Here is a 21,576-nt window from a genome sequence, read left to right on the forward strand (position 1 = left end):
CTGGCATTCCCGTGACCCGGTGTCCCACCCCGGATGCGGCCGCTCCACCTCCCGTGCCCGCATTTCTCACCCTGCACGTCAGGCTCCTGCTGGACCCCATCCAGCCCTCCCGGCCTTATCTCGCTCCTTATCTCGGATCTGCTCCTCTCCCTTCTCGCATTTATCGGCTCCCACAGCCTCCTTCTGCCGGGTTCTGCGGGCAGGTGGTGACAGCTGGGGCTTATCAGCTTCCTGCTGCCACCTCTGCCCCGGGCTCCTCGCTCCTGGGAGCCCTGGTGCTCCTGGTCCAGCGGCCACCTGCCCATCCCTTCCATTGCAGGTGTTTTCGGAGCCGTGGCAGAAGAAATCGTGGAATTACAGAACGGTTTGGAAAGGAGCTTGAATTCCATCCCATTCCCACCCCATCCCATGGGCAGGGACACCTCCCGCTGTCCCAGGTGGATTCAAGCCCCAATTCCAGCCTGGCCTTGGGCACTGCCAGGGATCCAGGGGCAGCCACAGCAAATCTGGGAATTCCAACCCAGCCCCTCCCCACCTTCCCAGGGAGGAATTTTTTGATAGAAACCAATTAAAATCCCCCCAAATTTGGGCAAAACTTGGCTTCTGCTCAGGGCAATGAGGGAATGCTCATCCAGGGATTTTCTTCCCCTTGGATCCCCCATAAACCTGGGTGTTCCAGCAGCCAGGTGTCCAAAGGGGGTGTGGAATTTTATCCTTGATGGGATTTAGGGGTCAGGTTTTTTCCCCCAGGGATGCACAGAGCCAGACGAGGCATTAATGAAACAGTTAAATGCTGTATTTGTTTAATTGGAATTACACCAGGATAAATGTCCAACATGCTAATTTCTAACAGAATTGAACCTGTAAACCATGCAGTCCTTTCTCCAACCATTCCAGCTCTTTTTCCTCTTGGAATCAGTAGCTCTGCTAGCGACTTTTAAGGAAAAAAAAAAAAAAAAAACAAACCAACAACAAAATTCCCTTTAAAGTTAAACCTAATTTGCTAAATTTTCCCCTTATTGTGCAACGACTTGTGCAAAAAAAGCTGTTTTCACCACCTCGGTTCCCAAAATCAGCTCCTTCCACCCCAAAATCAACGGGAAAAGGCAACCCCGGCGGACAGGGAGGGATGGGACGTGGGATGGGAGTGTGGGGGGTTTTCCTGGCAAAACAGAATCTGAGGGATGAGCCAAGGCAGGGAGCAGCTTGGATAGGACAGGATTCCAGAGCTTCCCATGGAATTTTCGGGAAGCTGCAGGTGGGGATGGATCCCAGCTCTGGGAAAAGCTTCCCAAATCCAGCCCTGGGGGCAAGAGAGAGAGGGGCTGGAGATTGGAGCAGCAGCTTTGGGGGTGAAGCAAGCTCCCCCCTGAGCTCCCCCCGAGCTCCCTCCTGGCATTTTTGGGGTGAATCCCAGCCAATCCCGGTGTGTTCGGGTCGCTTCCCGCCGATCCACGGCGTTCCCAGAGGACAGCAGAGCTGGGATCATCCCGGAGTCATTTGGGATGGGATTGATGGGATTTGTGTTCCCTTGGAGCTGCCAGCAGTGGGATAAATATGGAATCGTGCCGGGGGGGGGGATACGAGGGGTCTCCAGCCCTGTGGAGCTGTAGGAAAAACGGGATAGAGATCCCAAAAATCCTGCGGCGCCCAGGGATGGGACACAAATCCAACCGTGGGATGGTGCTTGGATGCTCCAAACCCCTCCAAGGCCCTAAAAAGCACCAAACCCAACCCAGAACCAACGGGAAAAGCCCAGCGGAGGCAGGAGACACCCAAGGGTGAGGAATCTCTGCCTGGGATTTGGATTCTGGTTGGAATTCGATCCCAAAACATCGGCACGAGGGACGTGACAGCAGCGATGCCCCCGGAGCGGCCCCAGCTCCATCCCAGCCTCACTTCCAAGGAATCTGGGGCCACCACAACCCTTCCCACAGCTCCCGTCTGAAATTCCACCTTCCCCAAAGCTGCCAAGCCCAAAACAGCATCATCCCAACTCCTCCCGTCCCCATCCGAGCGGGAGCTGGGATTGGATCTGGAACAAAGTGCAAAAATCACCGGGAGCATCTGCCTTGAACTCCAGAAATCCAGCCCCAGGAATACCCCCCAAAAAAACAGGAAAACCCCTCCTTTCCCACCTCCCAGGAAAACCCCTCCTTTCTTTCCCACCTGCCAGGTGTTGATGGCTCAGGGAGAACATCCTATGGATGGGTTGGGCTGCAAATTCCCACTCTGGACACCTTTTATGGGATTATTCCCAGCTCCTGGAACGCCTGACAACTCCTGAAGAAGGAAAGAAGCTTCTTGGGAAGCCAAATTTGAGTTTTAATATAATTTTTTCCCATTGGTGCTAGAATATATTTGCCGGAGCTGCGAAAAATTATGGGATAATCCAATTTCCTTTTCTTAAAAAAATGAAATCCACTAAGGAATGCTCAATGGATGCGGAGCGAGGTGTGAGAGCAGCATTACTTATTCTGGGAAGCTGGAAATCTTGGATTTGGGTCCTGCCCCTGTTTCCCACCCCCCTCTTAAATTCCCTGCAGTGACTTTTCCCTCCTAAGCAATTCCATCCGTGTCGGAGGACACCCATCATTAGGAAGAGACTGAGAGGGGATTTGGGATGTCTTCCAGGGCTTTTTTTTTTTTTTTTTGGGAAATCTGTTTAAAAGATTAATTTTGTTTGGAAGTGATGGAACATCTCTCGGAACAAAAAGTTAATTGGGACCAGAGTCCCAAAATCCCATTTTTCATCCCGGGCTCTGACTTGCGGTTCCGGCTCTTGACCTCCCGGGATCAGGAACTCCCAGAATCTCTCCCTTGGCCGGATTTGACTTTCCCAACAGCAAATCCTGAGTGCCAGGAGCCGGTTTGGAGGATCCCAACCTTGGTTTTTTCCAAAAGGAACCTGAAGGAGCGAGGACGCCCATCCCAGGTCGCTGCTCCTGGAATTACAGCTCAGGGAGATGGGAAGGAGAGCCCAGCGTGGATTTGGGAAGGGTGGGAGCTGCCTGGGAAACCTCGGCTGTGCTGGGGATTTTTTTGTGGGAGTGAAATATAGGAGGGGAAAATGGAATTTCAGGATGGCAGCACAAAATCCCTTTCCTGTGTCCCGGGGTTTCTGCTCCTCGTCCATCCCACTCCCAGAATTCCCATCCCTTGTCCCGCTCTGGGTTGTTTCCAAAGCCAATCCCTTTCTGGCCACGCTGACTCCAACTTTCCTTCACCTGCTGCTTTTCCCGTCGTTCCTCTTCCATATCCCTCCAGGAGGAGTTCACAAGGAACCCCCGATCCCTCTCCACAGCCAAGGAATTACCAATTTTCCCTCTTATTAATGAAAATAATCCCTTGGTCCCTGTAGCTGGAGATGGCTGGGACAGCCCAAGAGCTCCAGGGGGTCATTCCTGATCGAGTTCCCGTTGAATTTTGGGATTGAGCCAAAGGAACCTTCTCCAAACAAAAACCAACCCCAAAATATTGCTGAGGAGCAAGGCGGGAAGGAAAAACCTCGGGATTAGTGCATCCAGAGGGTTGGGAATGGGCACAGGAGCAGCAGTTCAGGGCTGCAACAACCACCAGGAATTCCCTCTGAGGGTTTGGGAACGTGGCTGGATAATGTGAGGAATTAGAGGCAAAAGGGTGGCAAGATGAGAAGGGCAAAAATTCCCCTCTGGAACTGGAATCCTGGGATTAAATCCTGTTGGTGGCTGCCTGGTTTGAGCAGAGGATTTTTGGGGACTTTTGGAACAGGGGGAATTTTATCCACAGGCTCTTTGGAGCAGCGCTGCTCCATGGGGAATCTCCCACTGCTCCAGGAGATTCCCGCTGGTCCAGCTCCAAAACTTCCCAGGGAAGTTTTCCCCATGGAACCATCAGGAGGAGAGGGAAGATGGGACACCAGCATGGAAAAGAGAGGAGAAAAATCCCTCCTGGACACCGGGACATCCCGGTGTGCCTTCCCGCCATCCCTGTGGAGCATCCATCCCTTCCCGCTCCCCATCCATGGATGTGTCCAGCAGCATCCCACTCCAAAACTTCCCAGGGAAGTTTTCCCCATGGAACCATCAGGAGGAGAGGGAGGATGGGACACGAGCAGGGAAAAGACGGAAAAAACCCCTCCTGGACACCGGGACATCCCGGTGTGCCTTCCCGCCATCCCTGTGGAGCATCCATCCCTTCCCGCTCCCCATCCATGGATGTGTCCAGCAGCATCCCAGCCACAGGACACATTCCCAGATTATCCTTTGGCTGTCCCTTCCCAAATTTAATCAAGGAGGCCGCTCCAAACCCTTCTCCGTGATCCCACAGCCCCTGGCAATCCCGGAGTGGAGCTGAGGGATGGTTATGGACATGTGGGAAAGGGTCACAATTCCAGGGATTTGCACTCTAACGTGGAAATCAGCCCGGTGGAGGGGGAAAAGAGGAGAATAAAAACCTTGGGAAATCCCTTTTTCCTACCTAAATCCAAACCACAGTTCACACTCAGGGTGACCCTCTTCCCTCAGCCCAGAGAACCCACGGCTCTTCCCAGATTTCTCAGTTTTCCAAGGGAATAAATTAACAAAAGGAAGGCAGGATGATCCCTTCAATTTGGCTTTGACCAAAAAAAAAAAAAAAACAACAAAAAAACAACAACCCAGTCCGGGTGTGAACTTCTCCCAGGCTCCAAGAATTCCCATCACTTCCTAAACCCCTGAAAATAGGAGTTTATCCAGGAGACTCCTGCCACCACCTCTTTTCCCGGGATTGTTCCGCCGGGAGGGCTTTGCCATCGGGGGGAGGCTCCGCGGAGACTTTCCAGGCGAATAAAAAAATACAAATCTTCTCTCCCAACGAGATTCCCGAAGTCCAGGCTGCGGGAAGGAGATCCGGAGCCCCTCAGGAGTGGTGGCTGTTGATGAGGCCACGCAGCTGCTTGGCCACGGTGTCGATCAACTTCTGCTTGTCCCGCTCGTTTTTCCGGAATTGGGCGAAAACGTTGTTCTTCCTGCTGGTGTCCCGCATCCTGCACGGAGCACAAACGGGTTATGGAGCAGGGATTGGGAATGTCCAGTGGTCTGAGAGCAGGACATGGAATTTCAAGCCTCTACACCAATTTTTTGGGAATTTTTCTGGCTTTAAACCCCTCCAATCCCAACCAATGTCACTTTGGGATCTCCCAATATCCACTCGTTTTTCCAGAATTTGGTGAAAACATTTTTCCTGCTAATGTCCTGCATCCTGCACGGAGCACAAACAGGTTATGGAGCAGGGATTGGGAATGTCCAGTGGTCTGAGAGCAGGACATGGAATTTCCAGGCTCTAGACAAAATTTTGGGGCATTTTTCAGGCTTAAACCACTCCAATCCCAACCAACGCCACTTTGGGGTCTCCCCAGTTCCCACTCGTTTTTCTGGAATTTGGTGAAAATGGTTTTTTCCTGCTGGTGTCCCGCATCCTGCATGGAGCACAAACAGGTTATGGAGCAGGGATTGGGAATGTCCAGTGGTCTGAGAGGAGAACATGGAATTTCCAGGCTCTACACCAATTTTTTGGGCATTTTTCATCCCAATCAATGCCACTCTGGGGTCTCCCCAATTCCCACTCGTTTTTCTGGAACTTGGTGAAAATGGTTTTTTATCCTGCTGGTGTTCCACATCCTGCACAGAGCACAAACAGGTTATGGAGCAGGGATTGGGAATGTCCAGCGCTCAGAGAGCAGGACATGGAATTTCAAGCCTCTACATCAAATTTTGGGGCATTTTTCAGGCTTTAAACCCCTCCAATCCCAACCAAGGCCACTTTGGGGTCTCCCCAGTTCCCACTCGTTTTTCTGGAATTTGGTGAAAACATTTTTCCTGCGAATGTCCTGCATCCTGCACAGAGCACAAACAGGTTATGGAGCAGGGATTGGGAATGTCCAGTGGTCTGAAAGGAGGACATGGAATTTCAAGCCTCTACACCAATTTTTGGGGAAATTTTCAGGCTTCAAACCCCTTTAATCCCAACCAACGCCACTTTGGGGTCTCCCCAATTCCCACTCGTTTTTCTGGAACTGGGTGAAAATGGTTTTTTCCTGCTAATGTCCCACATCCTGCACGGAGCATGAACAGGTTATGGAACCAGGATTGGGAATGTCCAGTGGTCTGAGAGCAGGACATGGAATTTCCAGGCTCTACACAAAATTTTGGGGCATTTTTAGGCTTTAAACCCCTTTAATCCAAACCAAGGCCACTCTGGGGTCTCCCCAGTTCCCACTCGTTTTTCTGGAACTGGGTGACATTTTTCCTGCTAATGTCCTGCATCCTGCACGGAGCACAAACGGGTTATGGAACAGGGATTGGGAATGTCCAGTGGTCTGAGAGGAGAACATGGAATTTCCAGGCTCTACACAAAATTTTGGGGCATTTTTCAGGCTTAAACCACTCCAATCCCAACCAATGCCACTTTGGGGTCTCCCCAATTCCCACTCGTTTTTCTGGAATTTGGTGAAAATGGTTTTTTCCTGCTGGTGTCCCGCATCCTGCACGGAGCACAAACAGGTTATGGAGCAGGGATTGGGAATGTCCAGCACTCAGAGAGTAGGACATGGAATTTCAAGCCTCTACATCAAATTTTTGGGCATTTTTCACCCCAATCAATGCCACTCTGGGGTCTCCCCAATTCCCACTCGTTTTTCTGGAATTTGGTGAAAATGTTTTTCCTGCTGGTGTCCTGCATCCTGCACAGAGCACAAACAGGTTATGGAACAGGGATTGGGAATGTCCAGTGGTCTGAGAGGAGAACATGGAATTTCAAGCCTCTACATCAAATTTTTGGGCATTTTTCACCCCAGTCAATGCCACTCTGGGGTCTCCCAATTCCCACTCATTTTTCTGGAATTTGGTGAAAATGGTTTTTTCCTGCTGGTGTCCCGCATCCTGCACGGAGCACAAACAGGTTAGGGAACAGGGATTGGGAATGTCCAGCGCTCAGAGAGCAGGACATGGAATTTCCAGGCTCTACACAAAATTTTGGGGCATTTTTCAGGCTTTAAACCCCTCTAATCCCAACCAACGCCACTTTGGGGTCTCCCCAATTCCCACTCGTTTTTCTGGAACTGGGTGACATTTTTCCTGCTGGTGTCCCACATCCTGCACAGAGCACAAACAGGTTATGGAGCAGGGATTGGGAATGTCCAGTGGTCTGAGAGGAGGACATGGAACTTCCAGGCTCTACACCAATTTTTGGGGAATTTTTCAGGCTTCAAACCCCTTTAATCCCAACCAAGGCCACTCTGGGGTCTCCCCAATTCCCACTCGTTTTTCTGGAACTGGGTGACATTTTTCCTGCTGGTGTCCCGCATCCTGCACAGAGCACAAACAGGTTATGGAGCAGGGATTGGGAAAGTCCAGCGCTCAGAGAGCAGGACATGGAATTTCAAGCCTCTACACCAAATTTTGGGGCATTTTTCAGGCTTTAAACCCCTCCAATCCCTACCAAGGCCACTTTGGGGTCTCCCCAGTTCCCACTCGTTTTTCTGGAATTTGGTGAAAACATTTTTCCTGCGAATGTCCTGCATCCTGCACAGAGCACAAACAGGTTATGGAGCAGGGATTGGGAATGTCCAGTGGTCTGAGAGGAGGACATAGAATTTCAAGCCTCTACACCAATTTTTGAGGAAATTTTCAGGCTTCAAACCCCTTTAATCCCAACCAACGCCACTTTGGGGTCTCCCCAATTCCCACTCGTTTTTCTGGAACTGGGTGAAAATGGTTTTTTCCTGCTAATGTCCCACATCCTGCACGGAGCATGAACAGGTTATGGAACCAGGATTGGGAATGTCCAGTGGTCTGAGAGCAGGACATGGAATTTCAAGCCTCTACACCAATTTTTGGGGAATTTTTCTGGCTTTAAACCCCTCCAATCCCAACCAACGCCACTTTGGGGTCTCCCCAGTTCCCACTCGTTTTTCTGGAATTTGGTGAAAACATTTTTCCTGCGAATGTCCTGCATCCTGCACAGAGCACAAACAGGTTATGGAGCAGGGATTGGGAATGTCCAGTGGTCTGAGAGGAGGACATGGAATTTCCAGGCTCTACACCAATTTTTTGGGCATTTTTCATCCCAATCAATGCCACTTTTGGGTCTCCCAGTTCCCACTCGTTTTTCTGGAATTTGGTGAAAACATTTTTCCTGCTGGTGTCCTGCATCCTGCACGGAGCACAAACAGGTTATGGAACAGGGATTGGGAACATCCAGTGCTCAGAGAGGAGGACACGGAATTTCCAGGCTCTACACCAATTTTTTTTTTTTTTTTAATTTTCATGTGTTTTTGCTTTAAACCCCTTTAATCCAAAGCAATGCCACTTTGGGGTCTCTCCCTAATTCCCAAATGCAGGAAATCCTAAATCCTCCCTCTTCCAAACAGGGAATTTTCCATGCCCATGTCACCTTCTGTGGCAGCAATGGAATTTGAGGAGGAAATTTGAAAATCAGCACGGAATCCACAGAATTAAGGCTTTTTACTTAAAATTTCATGCACGAGATGCTGCTTTAGGGGAGGCTGGGAAGGTCTGGAGTCGTGAATTTAAATTTTATAAAATATTCCAGGGAACCACGGAATGTTTGGGTTGGAAGGGGCCTTAAATCCCATCCATTTCCAACCCCCTGGCCTCGGCAGGGGCACCGTCCACTATCCCATTTTTCCCGATGAATAAAAAAATATAAATTATATAAATGTATAAAATTTATATTAAATATAACGCGGAATAATTTCCATTCCAGGAGGGAATCCAGCTGTTTGGAAGGAGCACGGCGTCTCCAGGAGGTCTCCATAAATCCAGAGCTCAGCAGAGCAGGAGGTGGGATGGGGGAAAAGCTGGGGGAGCGGGGGGGTGTCATGCACTCCTGCATTCCCAGATCCGTATTTTGGGGGAAACAGGGCTTGGGACACTGCCCAAGGGTGCTGGGAAGGGAAAAAAAAATCCCACCAGGATCAACCTTCCAGCAGCTCCTGAAGGCACAACCTCCCAAAATCCAACCTGCTGGGGCTCGGCTCTTCTGAATTATCCCAATTTGTAAAAGATTTTCTGGGCAAATCAGATCTGGCAGAGGCTGAGGGCTTTGGATGCATCCCATAATCCCAGGTTTTGGCTGTGGGGACCTAAAGGAAGCGCTGAAGTGACAAGGACACGGTGCTGATGATCCGTGGGAAGCTGGCACTGGATCATCCCGAGGGTCTGGAGTCAACTGAGCACAACCCCAACCTCTCCAAAGTTCCGGAACACAAACAAACATCCAAGGTTTTCCAGGCTTCAGCTTCCTGGGAAGAACCACAGGGAATCTGAAATGTTCCCAAAAACACCAGGCTTGGAACTGGAATCCAGGATAACAACTTTATCCAAAGGGGAATTTACTGGGGTTACCAGAGACGGAGCTGCTCTCCCAACAGGAACGGGAGAGCTTGGAGCACTTCCAGTCATCAAAAATCGGGATTTGTTTGGTTTTCCCTATTTTTCAGCTGGAGCAGGTTGGCAGCTGCTCCTCCAGGAGAACCAGGGAGCGATTGTGCCAGCGGGAAGCGGAGTTTGGAGTCGCCCAGGTCCTGCAATTGTGGATTTGGGGATAATTATCCTCCCCTGGAGCTCCAAACAGCTCCAGGAGGTCTCCAAGCCCTTCCCCAGGAAGGCTGGGAGCTCTCCCAGCTTCCAGAGGGACATCAGAGGTGCTGGAAGTTGATCTGTACCTTTGGAAAGCTCTTCCCAGCCCTTCCACACACCGGGAATTTGGAGCTTTTCCATCCCGGCACCTCTGGGGCCATCTCCCACCCCATGGGAGCTGCTCAGGTCCATGGAATGTTTTGGAAGCAGCACATATTCCACACAAGAAAACCTTGGGCTGCGTTGGGATGACTGGGAAGGAGCTGGATGGATAAACCTCTGGATCAGGATGGAAAGGGATTGCAGGTGGAGCCCTGATCCCCAAACAAACCCTCAGAGGTGGATCTGGAAAAGTCTGGGAACATCTGGGATCTCCAGACACCACGTGAAGGTGCAAGCACTGAGACATTAAATATTAATTAATTAATTAAGCTGCCTATAGGACACAGAATCCTGCAGGATTTGAGTTGGGCTGTGCAGATCCAGTTTTTTTTCCCTGAGAAGAATTTTGGGATAACTGGGATTGCCCATAACAAACCCACAGAAGTGGATCTGGAAAAGTCTGGGAACATCTGGGAGCTGCTGGGATCTCCAGGCACCATGTGAAGATGGAAGCACTGAGCTATTAACTATTATTAATTAATTAAGCTGCCTGCAGGACAGAAAATCCTGCAGGATTTGGGTTGGGCTGTGCAGATCCACAGTTTTAACCCTGAGAAGAGTTTTGGGATAACTGGGAATGCCCATAACAAACCCACAGAGGTGGATGTGGAAAAATCTGGGAACATCTGGGATCTCCAGACACCACGTGAAGGTGCAAGCACTGAGACATTAACTATTATTAATTAATTAGGCTGCCTACAGGACACAGAATCCTGCAGGATTTGAGTTGGGCTGTGCAGATCCATGGGGATTTTTTTCCCTGAGAAGAGTTTTGGGATAACTGGGAGCGCCCACAACAAACCCACAGAGGTGGATCTGGAAAAGTCTGGGAGCTGATGGAATTACCAGACACCATGTGAAGGTGGAAGCACTGAGCTATTAACTATTATTAATTAATTAAGCTGCCTGCAGGACACAGAATCCTGCAGGATTCGGGATGGGCTCTGCAGATCCAGTTTTTTTCCCTGAGAAGAGTTTTGGGATAACTGGGAGTGCCCACAACAAACCCACAGAGGTGGATCTGGAAAAGTCTGGGAGCTGCTGGAATTCCCAGACATCGTGTGAAGGTGGAAACACTGAGCTATTAACTATTATTAATGAATTAAGCTGCCTGCAGGACACAGAATGCTGCAGGATTCGGGATGGGCTCTGCAGATCCACAGTTTTTTTCCCTGAGAAGAGTTTTGGGATAACTGGGAGTGCCAACAACAAACCCACAGAGGTGGATCTGGAAAAGTCTGGGAGCTGCTGGAATTCCCAGACATCATGTGAAGGTGGAAGCACTGAGCTATTAACTATTATTAATTAATTAAGCTGCCTGCAGGACACAGAATCCTGCAGGATTTGAGTTGGGCTGTGCAGATCCATGGGGATTTTTTTCCCTGAGAAGAGTTTTGGGATAACTGGGAGCGCCCACAACAAACCCACAGAGGTGGATCTGGAAAAGTCTGGGAGCTGCTGGAATTCCCAGACATCATGTGAAGGTGGAAGCACTGAGCTATTAACTATTATTAATTAATTAAGCTGCCTGCAGGACACAGAATCCTGCAGGATTTGAGTTGGGCTGTGCAGATCCATGGGGATTTTTTTCCCTGAGAAGAGTTTTGGGATAACTGGGAGCGCCCACAACAAACCCACAGAGGTGGATCTGGAAAAGTCTGGGAGCTGCTGGAATTACCAGACATCATGTGAAGGTGGAAGCACTGAGCTATTAACTATTATTAATTAATTAAGCTGCCTGCAGGACACAGAATCCTGCAGGATTGGGTTGGGCTGTGCAGATCCATGGGGATTTTTTTCCCTGAGAAGAGTTTTGGGATAACTGGGAGCACCATTAACAAACCCACAGAAGTGGATCTGGAAAAGTCTGGGAGCTGCTGGAATTCCCAGACACCACGTGAAGGTGCAAGCACTGAGACATTAAATATTATTAATTAAGCTGCCTACAGGACAGAAAATCCTGCAGGATTGGGGATGGGCTCTGCAACTCCCCGGTTCTATTTCTCCAAGCAGAGCCTCGGGATAACCGCGGGTTTGGAAGCCGGTCCCAGGATTAGGAGTGAAAGGAAGGGAAAGGCGAGCTCGGCGCTGTCCCCACCCCTGTCAACAAACACCACCTCGGAGAGAGCCGAGCTTTGTCTCAATTAATCCGGGAGGGGAAGAAAGCAGCGGGGTAAAAGCTCCTCTTTTAGCTCTAATTAGTGCATTTGGGAGGATCGGGTTGCGCAGGGCCCCGCTCCAGAGGCACTTTGCAATTCCAGCGTTTCGGGCTCCATTGAGAGCGGACAATCGGGGCCCTGCCAGGTGAGGGTGAAAGCCCGAGCGAGCGCATACTTACACCCGGGATATCCTGGGAGAGAGAGAGACACGGCGGTGATAAGGGACACAGATAACCAGGAGAACAGGTTACAGGCTGAGCCGGCCCCGCTCAGAATTCCCCCCGGAATTCCCGGCGGGATGGGAGGCAGCGGGTGTGGAGGAGCCTCGGGAGAGCTCGTGGGGGATGGACAGAGACCCTCAGAGGGGATCCCTGGCAGTGCCCAAGGCCAGGCTGGAAACTGAGGCTTGGAGCAGCGTGGGACACTGGGAGGTGTCCTTGAACATGGATGGGGTGGGAATGGGATGATCCTTAAGGTTCCTTCCAACCCAACCCATTCCAAAATTCTGGAGCCCCTCTGCTCTGGGAGAGCTGGGAATGTTCCCCTGGAGAAGGGAAAAATCCAGGGAATGCTCAGAGTCCCTGAAGGGGCTCCAGGAGAGCTGGAGAGGGACTGGGGACAAGGGACAGAGGGACAGGAGGCAGGGAATGGCTCCCAGTGGGAAAGGGGAGATTGGGCTGGGATCTTGGCAAGGAATTCCTGGCTGGGAGGGTGGGGAGGGGCTGGGCTGGAATTCCCAGAGCAGCTGTGGCTGCCCCTGGATCCCTGGCAGTGCCCAAGGCCAGCTTGGACATTTGGGCTTGGATCCACCTGGGACAGGGGGAGGTGTCCCTGCCCATGGATGGGGTGGGAATGGGATGATCCTTCAGGTTCCTTCCAACCCAACCCATTCCACGATTTTATGACATTATGAAATGAGCCAGGCTGGGGTTTGGTGACATTTTAACACCACTGAGTCTGCAGCTGCTCTCCTGCTCTCCCACCGCCTTCCCAGCCTCTGCCATGATCCCAGCTCACTGCCTGCCTCAGTTCCCCTGCATGGCCGAGCTCCCGGATTTTGGGCATCCCTTTATTTTAGCATTTTACTGTTAGCTCTGAATAAAACTCTCACCTCTCGGTCACAAATTTGCTGTGTATCATGGAATTATTCCGGCTGGAAGAGCCCTCCAAGGTCCCCAAATCCACCATCCCCTGGCACTTCCACACCCATCCCTGACCCACGGCCCCAAATAACCCAGGGATAACACAGCCCATAAAATTCCGGTATAAAAACAACGCCACGAGGTGTAAACGTCCTCTTAAACCCCGTTTAGTCCCCGTGTCCCTCACTGGGGCCCTCGGGGTGTCCTGCGGTGCCGTGACATCCGCTCTTCTCCTCTGGTGGAGAGGGGCTGGACCATGGTGACACAGAGGGAACCCCGAAGTTCACAAGCACCCCGAGGCCACCCGCAGAACCAGAGATTCAGGGAATAATTAGGGTTGGAAGGGCCCTTTGAAGCCCATCCAGTGCCACCCCCATGCCACCACTGCCCCAGGATGCTCCAAGCCCCGTCCAACCCGGCCTTGGACACTTCCAGGGATGCAGCTGGGTTTGGATTAACCATGGAATCAGAGCACGGGGAGCAGTGTGAGGTGATTTGGGGTCTCTCCTTCTCCTCGAGGAGGGGCTGACGAGTTTAGGGTTGGGGCCGCACTTCCAGAAGATTCAAGGCCCCAGGATCCCTGGAAGTGCCCAAGGCCAGGTTGGACAGGGCTTGGAGCAGCCTGGGATAGTGGGAGGTGTCCTGCCCATGGATCTGGGTGGGCTTTAAGGTCCTTTTCCCACCCAAACCATTCCATGATTCCACAAGGATCCCCTCCTGCCCATGCAGGGCCCAGCAGTGCAGCGCCCGTGCCAGGAGCCGCTCGGAAAACGCTGAATTCCCACTTTTTGGCTCGTTCCCCGTCCCACCAGCTGGAAAACGACCTGGGAGGTCTGCCGGGAGCAGGAGCAGAGTGGATCCTTCCCAAGCCAGCTTGGAGCTGGACCAGCGGAGATCATCTGGGAGACCCACCACGGGCAGGGGTGACAGGCAAAGCAAATCCCGCTTTTCCCGGGGCCCGCGGCAAATCCCGCAGCGCTCCGGGCTCGCTGCTGGCCCGGCACAGCCCCCCGGGAGCCACCCCGGAGCCCCGGGCGCTGTTCCCGGCACCGCTCCAGGATTTGGGATGGAGCCGTGCGGAGCATATGAACTGCGGCCCTCAAAGGATGGATTGAGGGGGCCCCGGAGGCTCCTCCAGCCCCACGGGATCGGGATCGGGATCGGGGCTCTCCCGGAACCCCGTGGGAGAAACGGGAACAGGAATGAACGAGAATAGGAAAGAGATGGAAATGAAAATGTAGGGATGTGCGGAAATAGAAAGAAATGGAGATAAAAATATCGAAATGAATAGAAATATAGAAACACAGAAATGTGAAAATATAGAAATATAGAAATATAGAAATGTGAAAATATGGAAATAGAGATAAAAATACAGAAACAGAAATATATAGGAAATAAAATATAGAAATATAGAAATATAGAAATATAGAAATATAGAAATATAGAAATATAGAAATATAGAAATATGGAAATATGGAAATATGGAAATATAGAAATATAGAAATGTGAAAATATGGAAATATAGAAATATGGAAATGAAATATAGAAATATAGAAATATAGAAATATAGAAATGTGAAAATATGGAAATATAGAAATGTGAAAATATGGAAATATAGAAATATAGATAAAAATTCAGAAACAGAAATATATAGGAAATAAAATATAGAAATACAGAAATACAGAAATATAGAAATACAGAAATCTAGAAATATAGAAATACAGAAATCTAGAAATCTAGAAATATAGGAATACAGAAATCTAGAAATATAGGAATACAGAAATCTAGAAATGTGAAAATATGGAAATATAGAAATATAGTTAAAAATACAGGAACAGAAATATATAGGAAATGAAATATAGAAATAGAAATAAAATATAGAAATAGAATTAAAACCAGAAATAAATAGAACTATAGAAATAAAAAGAAATAAAAGTATAGAAATAGAACTATAGAACTATAGAACTGTAGAACTATAGAACTATGGAAATACAGAAATACAGAAATACAGAAATGTAGAAAGAAAGGTACAGAAATAGAAATAAAAGCAGAAATAAATAGAAATAAAAATATAGAAATAGAAACATTGAAATAGAAATAAAAATATAGAAGCAGAAATAAAATACAGAAATAGAAATAAATATTGAAATAAACAGAACTATAGAAATATAGAAAAAACATAGAAATAGAAATAAATTTTAAAATAAATACATAGAAATATAAATATAAAAGTAGATAGAAACAGAAATAAATATAAACAGAAATACATCAATACAATTCAAAATATAGAAATAGAAATGAAAATAGAAACGTAGAAATAAAAAGAAACAGAAATACAGAAATACAGAACCAGAATGGGATAATGTAGAATATTCTCAGGTGGAAGGGAACCTGCAACGACGTGGTCCAACTGCCCAACCAAAAGTTGTTCATGGCGTTGCCCAAACGCCTCCCAAACACTGAAAAATTCGGGAAAGCCACTCCTGCCTGCAGCCCAGCACGTTTCAAAGGATTTTGGAGCTGGAGGTTCATCCTTACAGCGAAATTTTCTGGTAGGGCAAGGAAAACTCTGCTGAAGGGCCAATAAAAAGAAGGAGCCGCAGCCAAGCCGTTGGATTTGGATAGTGTGGGATTCGGGTCAACGGGATGAAATGGGATTTTTCCATCTGAGCTCCCCCTGTCCACCCAGGGCCGAGATCTTTGCCCACAGGGATGGGAAGAGCAGCTAGAGCAAGATGGGGGTGGAAATTCTCCCGGGATTTGGGGGGCCACACTCACTTCTCCAGCAGGATGAGGGCTGTGGTGGGGTTCACGCGAAGGTACTTGCACGTGGGCTGTCCGTAGTCGGCCAAATATGTCGACCAATCCCATTGGATGAACAGGTCCAGGAGCTGGAAAGGAAAAACAAACGGGGCTTGAAAAAGCAGGAAAAGGGAGCAGGTGTTTCCCTGGAAGCTGGCAGAGGTCCTGGGCAGGTGGAGTTATCCATAAAAAAATGAGTGCAGGCTTTATTCATTTGTTTAGTATTATTCTGTTAATGTTTCATCATTCACTTGCTTGTACTTCTTCATTAATTTAGGAATATTTAACACTGGTAAATGCAGAGCATTCCTGCTCTGTGATCCCTGATTTTGGGGATTTGAGGGGGATTTGAGGTCTGAGGCACCTCGAGGACGTGGGTGACAAACAACCCCAACTCTCAGCTACGGCAGGAGGAAACTTTTGGGGTCAAAGTCACCACAGACTTGTTCTGTCCCCAGAGAACCTCCAGCGTCGTTCTAACCATTCCCCACGGATTTCTCATCACCCTGGGTCCATCCCAACACCCTCCAAGTGCTCTGGAAGTGTCTCCAATGCCCCGAGGAGCTCGGGGGGTTATTCTGGGTGAGTGCAGCTGCCGGAGCTGGGAGTCCCAGGTGCTTTCCAGACGTTGGTAAGAGAAACCACCAGGCCTTGGCAGCAGGGGAAGGAAAAGGGATTAACTCGGCCATCCGTGACGGTCCCAGACCGCCAAAATTCCCAGCTGCAGCCCTTCGTGTCCACAAACGACCCCGCTCCTCCCAGCCAGGTGAGGGACGGGCAAACGACAGCCCAGGTCGCCCAAATGCCCTCTTCCCACACCGTTCCCATCCTTGTTTTCCTTAAAAACCGGGAGCTGCCATGTCCTGCTCACAGGAGGATCTCCTCAGCGGGGACTTGGCCTCTCCACCCACCCACGAGGGCACGGATTCGCTGTGTGTCACGGAATTATTCCGCTTGGAAGAGCCCTCCAAGGTCACCAAATCCAACCATCCCCCAGCATTTCCACATCCATCCCTGACCCATGGGTCAGGGATGTTCCCTAAATGCCCTCTTCCCACACTGTTCCTATCCTTATTTTTCTTGAAAAACCAGGAGCTGCCATGCCCACCTCACATGTGGATGTTCTCATCTCAGTGAGGACTTGGCTTCTCCACCCACCTGTGAGGACACAGTCTAAGTTCCCTAAATGCCCTCTTCCCACACTGTTCCCATCCTTATTTTCCTCAAAAAACCAGGAGCTGCCATGCTGAAGATGTGAAGATCTCCTCACCTCAACGAAGACTTGGCTCCTCCACCCACTCATGAGGGCACAGTCCAACGGCCTCTTCCCACACCATTTTCCCATCCTTGTTGTCCTTAAAAACCAGGCGCTGCCCTGCCCTCCCCAAGCGTGGATCTCCTCACCTCGACGAGGACTTTGGCTCCTCCACCCACCCACGGCGGCACGGCCCAGGACCCCAGGATTCCCGGGACGCCGCCTCCACCTCTGCCCCATCCACAGCGGGTTAATTAAGAGCTCCCGCCGTTCCCCCCTCCCACAGATCCCGTCTTGGAGCGCCGCTGTGACCGCTCTATTTGGGGACAGGCTGCCAAGCGCGTGGACGTCTTCATCGCCCGCTCGGCGCGTCCCGGTGCCCACCACCGGGGCCGGGAGAGGCCGGGCCCGTCCCGCGGCCAAGCGGGGCCCATAGAGGCCTCATTGTCCCCGCGTCTCCATGGTTTTCCTGGAGGCCCCGGCGCTGTTTAACAACGCATCCTGCCCCGCCAAGAAGGGGATTTAGCTCCTCCGAGACCTCCAGATACAAAACAAAAATGTGCAACAAGATTCTTTTTGACTATGTAGGTCAGGGCAAGGAAAACAAGCCGTCGGGAACAATCCCCCGGGCTGGCGGGGGGGATGGATTAGCCGGGACCTAAGAGGGCTTTTCCAGCCCGGGTCCCGCTCGGCTTTGTCCGGCGGGGCCTTTGTGTTTGAACTACAAACCCGAGCTGAACATCATTGGCAGGAGGTTTTTTTCCAAGGGGGCACCTTCGAGAGAGACAACCTTAAATATGATTTCACAGGCGCTTTTCAGGCCGAGCGCCGGGGCCAAAACGCTTCCGCGGGGCTTGGCGGCTGCTGGGAGGAGTCGCACGGTTGTACAGGCTCAAAGGGAACCCCCACAACGCGCCAAAGACCTCTTGCTGGTGGCCCCCGGGAGGCTGAACGTGCCTCGGGCAAGTCCCGAACAAAGCCTGAACGAGTTCTTGCCATGGAAAGTGCGCGGCCGGAGCATCCAGGGGCCAGGTAGCCGTTCATGGGGAGGGGGAATAAAGAGCCAGGAGGAAAGGGATGAAGGAAGAAAGGAAATAAGAAAGTGAGGATTAGGAAGGGGTTTGGAGAAGATGGAATTAAAACATTGGGAGTTGTTCTGGCAGAGGCTTGGGAGCAGTGCAGGAGCTCAAAGGGACATGGAGCTGCTCCAGGGCTGGAGCCCCTGTGCTCTGGAGCCAGGCTGGGAGAGCTGGGAATGTTCCCCTGGAGAAGGGAGAGCCCCTTGCAGGGCCTGGAGGGGCTCCAGGAGAGCTGGAGAGGGACTGGGGACGAGGGACAGAGGGACAGGACCCAGGGAATGGCTCCCACTGCCAGAGAAACTCCAGTGACCTGGAGCCATCGACAGCAGCTCCACACCAGCCCAGGTGTGCCCAGGTGGCCAAGAAGGCCAAGGGCACCTGGGCTGTGCCAGCTCTGGGGTGGCAGCAGGGCCAGGGCAGCGTCCTTGTCCCCTGTGCTGGCACTGCTGGGGCACCTCCAGTGCTGGGGCAGCTCTGGAGAGCCCTGGAGGGGCTGGAGAGTTCCTGAGGGAGCTGGGAAGGGGCTGGAGAATTCCTGAGGGAGCTGGGAAGGGGCTGGAGAATTCCTGAGGGAGCTGGGAAGGGGCTCAGCCTGGAGCAAAGGAGGCTCAGGGGGGACCTTGTGGCTCTGCACAGCTCCTGCCAGGAGGGGACAGCCGGGGGGTCGGGCTGGGAACAGGGAACAGGGACAGGAGGAGAGGGAACGGCCTCAGGGGAGCCTCGGGGTGGGCACTGGGGACATTCCTCATGGGAAGGGCTGTCCAACCTGCTGGAGGCCCTGTCCCTGGAAGGATTTGAAGGACCCAGTTGAGGACATGGGTCAGCAGTGGCCTTGGCAGTGCTGAAGCAAGGCTGGACTCGATCTCGGAGCGCTTTTCCAGCCTTATTGATTCCGTGACTCCCAGCGCTCCCACCTCAGCCTGGACCTTCCCGGAGCTCTCGCAGAGCCAGACCACCCCCAGGTGGCTCCCGACAGTGACGGATGGGCTGTGTATTTTCCAACTCTTTGCCCACATCCATCTTTTTTGGCTCGGCAGCTCCGCGGACGGCCGGGGCCAGCACCTTTGGCCCCGGCTGCCGGCGCTCCCGGCCCGGCTGCGGGTCGCGCTCCGGAGGGGAGAGGTCCTGCAGGAGGAAGCCCGAAGGCTCGGGGAGAGCTGCCTCCAGACGATTTATCTGTCACATAAATGCGGTTTTATTGGTTTTACTGCTTCAACTTTTCACCTCTGCTGCTAAATCTGAACGGGCCAAGGGGAAAGGAAAAAAGGGAAAAGGAAAAAAGAGCCGGCGGCACGGGGCTGCCGCGGGTCTGCCGGGGGAGTTTCCAAATCAAATATGCAAATACCATTAATTCTTTAAACTGGAGTCTCCCTTTCAAGGCCATAAATCAAACTCGACAGCACATCCACTGGGGAGTTGGTGGGGGGGGGGGAAGGAAAAGGAGAGGAGGGAAAGGGGAAAAAGAGGAGGGAAAAATTAAGAGAAGCTTTCATCACGGTGATGTGGGAGTGGGATAAGATCAAGAAGCTGCAGATGTGCTCGGGGCTGGGGACCTGCAGCTTCCCTGGGATCCAGGAACACCTTGAGGAGGAGCAGGGAGAGGTGCAGGTACAGCTTTATAAAAACGGAGAAGTGGAGGATGGTTTGAGAAAAATGCAAGGAAAAAATGTATTAAAAAGTACTAAAATTGGTTTTATACACATACATGAGCTTGCATCCAAATTGAAGTGTAGAATTCAAGAGAAGGAAATGCTGGAATGAAAGAATTAAACTGGGAGCCAGTTCCCAGCCCTGTCCCAGGTTCCCCTAGGAAGAACTTTCCCCCCATTTCATGGAATCATCACGGAATCATTTAAACTGGAAAAGACCTTTCACATCATCAAATCCAACCACCAGTTCTACCTCAAAACCACTTCCTTTTCACCCCCCTTGCAACGTCACCGCCTCAAACTCTTCAAAAGCGTCCTTTTTGTCCAGGCAGACAGATTTTTATGCCCCCTCACACTGAGGATGGGTGGAAGGTCCCTGCAGGAGGAGACCAGGCCGTGGCTGGGCTCCACATCCCCCTCCAGATGGGAAGGAGAGCAGGGACAGTTTGTTCTGTCTGACGACAGCGTGGAATCTGGATGGAATCCTCCCGGCCAAGCCAGGAGCACTGGAATGTGAATCCAAACTGACTCCAAACACGGTTTGCAAGCCCTGCCAGAGCTCCTGGAACCAGATCTGAGCCGCCGCCGGCGTTCGCACGCTCGCAGCCGTGTCGCAGTCATGGAATCGTGGAATGGTTTGGGTGGGAAGGGACCTCAAAGCCCACCTGGATCCAGCCCCATGGGCAGGGACACCTCCCCCTATCCCAGGTGGCTCCAAGCCCCAGTGTCCAGCCTGGCCTTGGGCACTCCCAGGGATGGGCCCCTGACTGCCCCACTTGGCCCAGCATCCCCCAACAGGGAATTGCACCAAAAGCTCCTGACCTGCAGGAAATTCCCATGGGAATGTGCCAGTTTTCCCAGGAAAAGGGGCAGGATTTGATTGCATAGGAGACATCCCCTCATCGTGGCTTTCCAGTCCTTTAGGGGTGGCTACCGGGAGGAGGAAGATGCCTCTTCACGAGGAAGATGATGAGGAGCCAAGGCTCCAAGGTGCCACAGGAAAGGTTTGACCTCCACACAGGAAAAAATTTCCTTGGAGTGAGACCCATCTTCCACTGGGAAAACTCCCCCTGGATGCGGTGGAGACCCCACCGCTGGAGGTTTTTGGGATGCACAGGACAGGGCTCCTTCCACCCATTCCTTCCCCACACCAGGTTGGACCAGATGAGCCCTCAAGGTCGCTCCTAACCAGGGTGGTTGTGTGATTCCATCCCAGAAAAAAAAACTTCCCTCTGGTCCACCACCAGATTTCCTGCCAGGGACAAGGCGGAGCACCGAGATGGATTTGGTGGGATTGGATGGATTTGGATTCCACCATACTGGAGTGGAGAGGACTTTCCTCTGCCAGCACCACCCCAGCAGATGAGATGGTGCCAGGGTTGATGGGAAGCATTCCATAAAGAACTAAACCTTTCCTTCAAAAAAAAGCCTAAATTAGGGAATTCAGTCCTTGTTTCTGCAAGCACACTCAGCTGGGTCGAGGTGGGGCAAAGTCTTCCTTGTGGTGGGATTTTGGGGACACTCAGATCCCCACGGGAGTCACATCAATGCCACGTGGTTATGGCCAAAATTTTGTGATGAGTTTTATGTCTCCAGGGCATGGAAAAGCATGAATTCAGTCAGGCTGGGTGTTTTCCCAGCTGGAAGCAGCATTCCTGCCCTGAACCCTGCTGAGGGCCACGTCCATGAGCTGGGTCATGTCCCTGAG

At 51.3% G+C, this 21,576-nt stretch overlaps 1 protein-coding gene across 2 annotated transcripts in view; it reads right to left on the reverse strand.

The window, feature by feature from the left end:
- Nucleotides 1-778: 778 nt before the first annotated feature.
- Nucleotides 779-21,576, reverse strand: part of EXOC6B (exocyst complex component 6B) — a 332,472-nt gene continuing 311,674 nt past the window's right edge. For both annotated transcript variants that reach the window (XM_053941959.1, XM_053941958.1), the window contains 2 exons: nucleotides 15,862-15,974; nucleotides 779-5,005 (listed from right to left, as the gene is read on the reverse strand). In XM_053941959.1, the coding sequence (XP_053797934.1) occupies nucleotides 4,879-5,005; nucleotides 15,862-15,974 (240 nt within the window). In that variant the 3' untranslated portion in view covers nucleotides 779-4,878. The remainder of the gene's footprint in view (nucleotides 5,006-15,861; nucleotides 15,975-21,576) is intronic.

The sequence above is a fragment of the Vidua chalybeata genome, chromosome 4 (genome assembly GCF_026979565.1).
Source record: "Vidua chalybeata isolate OUT-0048 chromosome 4, bVidCha1 merged haplotype, whole genome shotgun sequence".
In the NCBI taxonomy this organism is placed as follows: Eukaryota; Metazoa; Chordata; class Aves; order Passeriformes; family Viduidae; genus Vidua; species Vidua chalybeata.